At 34.6% G+C, this 9,805-nt stretch overlaps 1 protein-coding gene across 1 annotated transcript in view; it reads right to left on the reverse strand.

Annotated features, from left to right (window-relative positions):
* Nucleotides 1-4,007: 4,007 nt before the first annotated feature.
* The window catches only part of CENPW (centromere protein W), a 6,580-nt gene continuing 782 nt past the window's right edge, over nt 4,008-9,805 (reverse strand). Inside the window, exons 2-3 of the mRNA XM_009704224.1 lie at nt 5,746-5,859; nt 4,008-4,034 (exon numbers count right to left, since the gene is read on the reverse strand). Of these exons, the coding sequence (XP_009702526.1) occupies nt 4,008-4,034; nt 5,746-5,859 (141 nt within the window). The remainder of the gene's footprint in view (nt 4,035-5,745; nt 5,860-9,805) is intronic.

Here is a 9,805-nt window from a genome sequence, read left to right on the forward strand (position 1 = left end):
TGAGCAATGTCCCATACAAAAACCTCTTGCATAAAACTGCACACAGAAGACACCAGTTTCTAAAACCAAGGCTATGTTGTACAAATAGCTATAGTCCTGTAACTAAGAAAACCATCTGATGCCAAAACATTGAGCTTTGAAGAAAGAAAAATCTTCAAGATCCATCAAAGCTTCATATGTCTACCTTTTACTCTCTCAGCATGTATCAGCAGAACACGCTTTTTTACGTGAATGGGAATTTTTTTTAAACATTTATTGCCCTACATATGTCAGTAGTGCAGGCTTGTTAGTCTTCAAAAAAAATATCTGGAAGTGTCACAACCTATAGTATATTTTTTAGTAGGAATAAACAGAATATTTTCTCTAACAGGAAGTTACTGCAGGGAAGAAAAAGACAGTTTTTGCTCTATCCCCACCTTATGGCTGGAAAAAGAATTTTCCCGTTACAACATACATATTTCTGATTTTTTTCCTTTACTGTATGACTATAGCTAGAGAATATTTACTATTTGTATTATGCAACTTAAGATTCTTTCTTAGCAACTATGCACTCCTCCACATACAAGCACAATGAAACTCCAAGGCATAAATGTCCTCTCTAGCACCTGTGTTGATTTTCTGAATCAAAACAGCAGACTTAATGATCCAACATGACTTTAGATTCAAATAGAACAGTGATTTTTAGGCCCTGACCCACAAAAATTATATTCCTGTTGACTCCACTAGGAGTTAAACAGCTAGATCTCCTTATAGATCTCATCTAACCTTCATTGATATACCATCCTTAATATTTACATTTTAAAAAAAAAATCTTTAAAACTAATAATCAGGTGATTTATACCACTCAAATATTAAACTTACATGCCCTATAAATTAAAAGTATGCACGAATCTAGTTTTAAAGCTTTCACAACGATCTTCTCTCACTTATCTTGCGAGCAAAATGATGTGAGCATGAGAGCTAGAATAGTACATACTCCTCACGAGATTTACTCAAGTTGGCAAAGAGCAGATCTCTCATCAGTCACTCCATACATGAGATGATGTATGGAGTGACAGCACCACCCCACAAGGGAAAACACTCTCTTTTCTCATAGTCACCTGCCTACCAATAAACATTTTTCTTCTTCTTTTATGCCTTAATGACTTGTGATACCACTCACTGGCCCAGTGACTAACATTAGCTATGTGAAAAGCTGAAAACCAAGACAGAGGTCACCAGAAGTACCTTTGCCAAATTCTTCTATTTTGGCATTTTGACTTTTTACTCTTTCATTGATGGTCATAGTGAAAGGGTAGGGTAGGACACAAAACAGAGTAATGCTTGGAAAGCTGCAAAGAGAAGAAAGAGAATGGAAAAACTGGGTAATGCCTTGGTGTGCCTTTAGTTTTTCAGGCCTTCTATCCTGCTTTCCTGAGGAAATGAAGAGTCATAATTCTATTGTCCGAGAACTTCTCCTTCCCAAAATCTCTTTAATCTTACCTTTAAAACCAGAGGAAATTCAATGAGTCAATAGTCTCAATGGTTTCTGAACACCAAATTTCTCAACGGTTCATGAAAACAGCTGAGTCGAAGAGACACCTTATTAATTCATCAGCATGACTCTTCCCTCAATAACCCTTGCCTTTTTCCTCCTAATGGCAGAGAATCAACACAGAAATTCAAATAAGAGAACCCAACTTCATTAGGCCTTCTACCACAGATCTAGTTCAAGAAGACATTTTCTAGAACTACATGCTTTGATGTTTTCTCATTAAAGTGAGATTCAATAACAGAAAATAGATTATTAGTATATCATCCAAGGTTATATTTATTGGAAGTGTTCACAGGTTTTTAGACAACACTGCTGTAAGGAGCTTTGATTTTAAAAATCCAGTAAGGAGTACTGGGTAGAGAAGAGATCCTATGTATATACATGAAGGAGTACAGAAGAGCTGCCAAATATGAATATAATTAACCTCATGGTGAACATTCAAGAAGAAGATACTAGAAAAACATAATAGCATTGTATATTTCTGAATGCTTAATCACACTACATCAACCACATTGATTTTCAGTAAGTATTTATTTAAAGTTTAAGAGAAACCTGAATACCTGCCAAGCTATTCAGGTCTTCTGAATTCCTGCCTGCTTCAGCTATTATGAAATGCTCACAAAGTGCTGGCAATCTAGTGACAGGACACATTCTGACTTAAATTTCTCAGGGCTTATAGAAAAAAGTCCCTCTCCTATTAAAAAAAAAAAAAAGCCCCTTCATAAAGATGAATACAGGCCAAAAACACTGTATAAAATATCAAAAAAAAGTACACTGGTGGCTGGCTTTAACCCTTCCTTGCCTTGCTTCCCCAATGGTAGCTGATCATCCATCTACTATGTGAGAATGTGAACGTTCCACTAAGATCAGAGTGGATCTTGCTCCTAGGCAAATCAAAAAAGAAAAAGTAGATAACAAAACAAGTTCCAAAAGAAGCTACAGCACTCAAACAACTGTACAATGAGGAAACATATATGGTTATACAAGACTATAAAAAATATTTCAGGGAAAAATTAAGAGAAAACATTTCTAACAAAGGAAAAATCTACTGTTGCAATAAAATCATTAAATCACGGACAGTAATTACCAAGAAAAATATAAATACCTAGTCAGATCTCCCTTGAGAATGTACTTCATATTATTAAGTCCAAATATCCTCTACACATGTATGTTCCCAGCTTTCTTTGTGAATTCCAAGAGAGTCAGAGACGAAAATGCAGAATAAGGAATCTAGTCAACCTTACAAGAAGCAGACTGAACTAAGCCTTATGAGTTAAGTAAAGCAGAAGAGTTGTCTTTCCTTTCTGCATACTGTAAAAGGATGATTTTTCACAGGTTGTCCAGGATTTTAAAAAGTATGTGGACACGAAATGACATTTGAAGTTCTAGCATTGCTCCAGTTTCCTTAAGAATATAAAAATATTTATAAAATGCAATTATCTTTTGCTGAGTTTTTAGAATATATTCAGTAACACGTTAAACAAGACTACTCAATACATAATGCTTTTAAAAATTCTTTATTTTAACAATAGCTCACTGTGCATATAACGGATTAGCTACCACATACTCCACAAAACTGTGTTATCAGCTCAAACTGAGATTCAACTGCATCTTTATGAAAAGATTTATTAAGCAAAGTCTTCAGCAACTGTTTAAAAATATCAGATTAGGAATAGAATATTTTAAGAAGATATTTTTATACAATTTACATTTCCAGACTTCTCACAAGTTAGGATGACACTCAAAAGGGGGGAGGAAGCAGCTTGGCACTCATGTCAACTTATCTTCACTGTTTGTACAGGATCTAACTTCAAAAACATCACCTGAGCCAGATCTTTTCTTTTCCATAACGTGCATCTGTCCACACCAACCAAATTAGACCACCAACTTGTCTCATATACCACATCAAACAATGGGCCAGCTTAACAGTTCAGAGCATGATTTGAAAATACAAAATATGTATTCTTTCCACCCTAGAATACAGATATTTTCACCTACTTTTCAAAGTAATTTAAAAAACAAAGACATTTATAAATAAATTGAAGCCAAGACATTTATTACACTAGTTTCTACGCTGATTGTTTTGAAAGCCAAGATTTCGTTTATTTAGTAAATCTGCTTTGAACTGCATAATCTATAATGGATTTAGTGAAATCTGCATTTTTATTACTGTTCTCCTTCAAAAGTCTCACACTTCTAATAATAAATGCCACGTCATACCTACCATTATGGAAGAAATACGGTACATCAAAAGCCCTAAATGACAAGTGACACACATTTTAAAATTATGCATGAAGTGTGTGAAAATATACATTGTAAGATTCTTAAATTACTTTTTTAAAGAACTAGCAAGATACTCGGATAAACATCAATAAAGCTAAATACATCCACAAGTGCAAAAGCTAGCTCACAGGATCTCATGTTAGTAAGAAAACACAGAAAAACATCCTTTGAAATTCCAGTGGTCTGTTTTCTAGCCTCTGCTTTTCTTTAAAATAACCTGCAAAAAGAAAAAAGTATATTTACTACTGCTTTTATCACTACAATCCAGGCAGCAGAAAGAGATCCAAAAATGCTAGGCTTCTCAGACCAAAGGTTCACCTAGCCAAACAACCTGTTTCCAAGAGTAGAGTCACCAAGGGTAAAAGTCTAGAGAAAAGGTTAGAAATAAAGCAGAGGCATACAGAAAAATGCCGTATCAGAAAGTATTTTTTTTAAATAAGAACATTCATAACCAAGAATTCTGTAAAATAAAAGGCTTATTTTAAAAATTAATGCTGAGAAGTAGCAATAGTTCTCTCAAGTCCTTAGCAGATTCCTTGAAGCTCTTACCGTGTTAAGCCTAGACAAAACAAAAAAAGTAAGATTTGCAATTATACAGCTACTATGCTCAATTTTTGTTTGTAATGCCTTACTTCTTTCTATTACAAGAGTGCCCAGGCCCTTGGAAGGACATTTTTTGGTTTGGAGTTTAAGTTGAAAAACGAACTTCAAAGTCCAAATGGGACCATTTAAGTGTTAACATTATTAAAATACAGGCAGTTCTTCCTTTCTTCTCATCTTAAAAAAAAATAAATGGAGCACAAAAATGTTCAAATAATGTTAAGATTGCAGTTAAAAAGAAATTACAGATGTGTAAGATTCCAACTGTAACATTCACTTGGCTACCCTAGACATCCTGTATATATTTCAGTTACTATAGTAATAGAAAGTATCAAACTAAACATTTCACCAGAGGGAAAAAAAAAATACTGAAGATAAACAGAAGCCACAGGACCCAAATATCAGATAACACTGAGTTTTGTTCTTCCAATTTGCCCAGCAGTAGTAGGTGGTTGAAGAGATAAACTCAACAAATTAAAAAGACTGAGTTCCTTCATGAAACCTAGGTAAAACAGACATACTCCACCAAGTGAAATGAGCTACAGAATACAAAAGGATTTCAGTCATACTTTGACACTATTCTAATTCTTTCTAGAGAGAGAAAGCTACAAAACACCTTCCTCTTGCCCTTCTTTTGCACGTACACAAAGCTTACCATGCTCTGCAACGTAGAGGATTCCTCTTTCACAGATATTCATAAAGCGATTTTTTGTTCTGGTGAACTACCCGTATAGCAACCCACAGTTTAATCCTCCCTTAGTTCTTCCCTTGCCGAAGACATCATACAAAGTATCCGTTTGTTCAAGTAACATCCACAGAATGCTGCAAGAATCTACTTCAAACATTTTTTCAGAGTAAGCAGGTAAGAACTGAATGTGTAAGAAAGATATTTAAACCTCTTTGAACTATTTCTTACTTGTTCCATACAGATTCATTTCTATTACTGAAGTTAAGACAGCATGCTTCCTTGATATGCTATCATCTGAAATGAAGATCCTCCAACTTTGGAGTTTGCTCCTCTTCCCTGGGCTTTCGGCCCATGGATGCTTGCTGGTAGATTACTGTGTACACTTACCCACATATTGAAACTATGAATTTAATTATGGAATAATCAAGGAAAATAGAGCTATATTTAAAAGGGCAAGGAGAGTTAATTTGATGTCTTGGTAACAGTGAATTACATCAATGACGGATTAAAGAACTTTACATTTCTCAGTTTTTGGATTATAAATAAAAACATCAACACTAACACAGAAAACTTTTGTATATACTGTCATAATACATTTTATATTAAACAAAAAAGGAAAATATTAAAAATGCTTTATTACCTTTGCTGCAGCTATAGTGTGCTCTGGTTTAATAATTTTACTTTTGTTCTCAAAAGCATTTGTCCTAGCTTCTTCTGCTAGCCGATGGAGAAACAGTAAGAAGTTCAAATGCACCTTTAAAAGAAGGAAATAAAAAATAAAAAAATCAAGGAGGATTCAAACTGTTTATGCAGTTTGTTTTTATAGAAATTCATCATTTGAGACAGAGGATTTGCATATTAGACGGCTTCCAAATTCCTGAAAGGTGTTCTCAGGAAAACAAAGTACTACTCCGTTCAAGTCTTAATAAATTCTCAAGACATGCCTTACTGCAAGACTTCTGTAAATATAGTTTAAATTTAGTATACTGAAATCATAAAAGTGCTCTAGAAATGATCATATAAACAAAAACTGATCTAACAGAAATCAAATCTGCTTTTTATTAGCAGTTTTTTTATAATAAAACGTAAACATAAACATCAGTGAATAAGGAGTCTTTTTGCTTACTAGTAAATATAGTCAGCTTTCACTAACTACAACGTCCAGACTTTTAATGAACAGTAACTTCATTCCTGCATTATCACCAAATGGACCACAGACAAGTTCAAGGACTTCTGTCCTTTTCCAGTGCAAAGGAGCATTGAGATTAATTTCTCCAGAACAAGAAACTCTCCACTGTCGGGAGGTTCCATCCATTTTTTCCCAGCTCATCACTATAGTTAACTTTTTACATGAAAAGAACTGGTAGGGCACTATTCTGTTCAATACAGAATGCTGCTCTGCTAGTGCAGAAGCAGCAAAAATTTCAGCAGGCAAGGAACTGCTCCAACTTGGACTAAAAACTGCCAGCTAAAAGCACCCCTGTGTAGTAAGGGACCTATAATACAAACCTCTAGAATTATACAGACATTATGTGAACTACTTCCAAGAGTCCAACCTGAAAACTGGTAACTGTACCTTTCGTAAATTAAACTTTCAAACAACATTAACTTCGCTACATAAAGTGTACAAAAATACTTTTTCAATCAAGAGCTCAGAAAAATATTACTGAAATATATAAAAATCTTATTCATATGAATGAGGTGATATAGTTATTCTGCCATACTTGATCTGCAAAGCCTAGAAAGATATAACAAGGTAAGTTACAAGTTAAGAGTTTATAGGCAATATTTTGTCTGTGGGTTTGTTAGAGCACAGGCATTTCAGTGTTCATATAACAAGCAATTTAGGGTTTTTATTTTTAATCTCTTGAACTAAATGAAGCCAGCGTGCAATAGATAAATTTACATAATATTTGGCATTGTTTGGAAGCATCTACTACACAAAAAGCAGATGCTTTTGCAGATTTATTTAGCAAACTATCAAAGCCGTTTTTAAACTAGTCTTTAGTTACTCACACAGAAATAATCTCCAATAGAATCAAGCAGTGGCACTAAAATACTGTTCAACATTAGAACTTTCATTATTAGACTTATCAACATGGAGGTTAGATTTCTGGAAACAACATGGGGGAGAAGAGGAAGGTGGAACAAAAACTTCCATACTTGCAAGTCCTCCTGCTGAGAAACCTAAATACAAAAGTGTTAATTTTAAAACTGCCTTTAAAAATTGCGTCTTCTCTCAGAATCACTATACCCTTGTCCTCCTATTTTCAAAGCCAATTGCTGCATGTGGAGAAGTTTTCCCTGAACTCCTATAGATTTAGAAGTAGTCACATAACTAAAATTAGAACATTTCACAACAGAGCACACATGTTAATAAATATTCCAGATTATTCAAAGCAATTGAGAAAGGCTAATGAAAGGCAGAATGACTGAATACCAGGAACGGGACAGTTACTGACAAGTACCTACATTGTACCACATTCCTTTAAAGGCATTGCTTTACTACATATTAGATTATTGTCCCTCTGCATAAAATCTAACAACAGTTTTGAACTACTCATGAAAACCACCTTACACAACAGAATGCTTATTTCCCATTAAAGAAAGGTTGTAAAGTTTTAAGAATATATGCAAAAACTCACAACACTGCTTGCAGAGCAACTTCCACACACCTGTTCAACAGAACTAATGAACAGTAGGGACAAGCTCAGTAAATTTGTTTTGCTGCCATAACTTCAGAGCAATTCTTTAGACTTCAATGTACACTTATTCATCATTCTATGCCAAATAAGAAAAAATTCAATGCAATACTTTAAGCTTTTTCTGCAATGTAAATACGAACCTGCCCTTCTACCATAGAACAAGCAGCTGAGTTGCTGCTTTTCTTCTACAGTTTCAAGCTAGAACAAATTTTGCAGCTTTTTCTTCTCAGACCATTGGGGGGGGGGAAATAGCTGAACTTCAGTACTAAAATCTTTACCTTGTATTTAAAAAAGGTAAATAATTGACTTCTAAGAGCACTGGAAAAACCTTAAACACTATTCCTATCTCTTCACTCAAAGACATTATCACACTCCTTCAAAAAAACAGCTTCTTGAGAAAGTTTGATGACATTTGTCAGTTACACTGTGCACAGAGAAAGATGTTAACACTTAGCAAATAGGTTCTGACAAAGCTTCAAGTTTCAAAAAGAGACTTGATCAAAAGGATCTGAAAAGTGAAGAAGAAACTCCATTCAGGTATTTAACAAAATTGTCTGAATTCTTATGTCTTTCAAACTTGTTAGTAACGATCATGTAAGAAGACATTGGTTTATCAAGGAGAAATAATCGCCGAAGGTCAGGAAAAGGAGAACAATCTGATTATGTCATAAGCCAGGTAGGCAGACCTCCTCCCTGGCCTGGCTAAGTACCACCGCAGATTCAAACACAAAGCATGGATCATTCAGCAAGATAGCCCAGAAACTGAATTAGCCCATTCTCTTATTTCCCTGCAGAAGACACAAGCACTCTGCTGAAAATGTATATGGTTTCATCTTGTTAAGACAGCTACAATATAAATTTCTGAAGTATGCAATCTAATCATTCTTACAAGGTTTGTAGGGAATAACAGAGACACTAAAAAACCCATACTCTCAAAACTTGTTATTTGTCTAACTACAGAACTAAACTCCCCCTCCCCTTTTTTTAAACTAAAGCAAAACTCCAGTCATGGTGATTATTTATTCATAGAAATAAAGAGTTAAAAAGCTGTTAGCCACATGCCTAGTTGAAGAACATCATGGACAATCACCATCCCGGACATTCCTGTTTAAAGGTAAAATAAAAAAGCCAAGCCTCCTAACATTAAAGGCCATTTAATTTGACATCACCAGAAGAGATAATCTAAGCTTCCACCACATTATTAAAATTCATTCTCATCTCAACCTTTGTGTTGGAATGAGTATTTGCATAGCCATATTTTAAGCTAGATCAGATTGTTGTTGTTCATTAGTTTCAGTCAATTCAATTCACCGATTGTCTCTGCAGCCCACAGAACACTAGTGCCAGGACAAGGAAGAGATGGGAACCAACGGCCAAGATTTGGAGGCATGTCCCACTTACTCCTTTTCAGACAGCTACACTACCTTGAAGCCAAGTTAACATGACCATGGAAACACAGACCAACTGTTACTAATGACTACAAAAAAGTTTATTAGTGATTGTGTAAATTTGATGAGCTGACTACTGCATTCCACTGAGTAAGCTTTCAGGGGGTCTGAACACGAGTAGCAGGGGGCCAGGTCCTTAGTCCATCCAAAGATAGGGAAAGCAGTAGGAAGAGATCGTATTTTTATTAGACCAATTAGAAAAATATGTACTGTTCACATTAAAATGTAAATCCTCTCATGTAATTACCATATTCATTCATATTAATCTCATCACATTTTTAAAAAAATTTTGTATATTTACATTCATCTTCATATATCCAGATACCACCCTTCAAGATGCTGCAAGACACAACTTTTATACAAATATGAAATGGATTTACAATTCAAGTCAGGGACTACACTACTATACAGTATGCATTAACACCATGAGAATCACACACATTTGAAAACAAGAGAGCATGACAGTCAAGCAAGTTAAGCCTATTAAGTCAATTCAAAGAAATTTATTTTTATTTTTTTTTTTTTTTTTTAGACACGGATTTTTTAT

Source organism: Cariama cristata, unplaced genomic scaffold, assembly GCF_000690535.1.
Source record: "Cariama cristata isolate BGI_N322 unplaced genomic scaffold, ASM69053v1 scaffold1317, whole genome shotgun sequence".
NCBI classification, from domain to species: domain Eukaryota; kingdom Metazoa; phylum Chordata; class Aves; order Cariamiformes; family Cariamidae; genus Cariama; species Cariama cristata.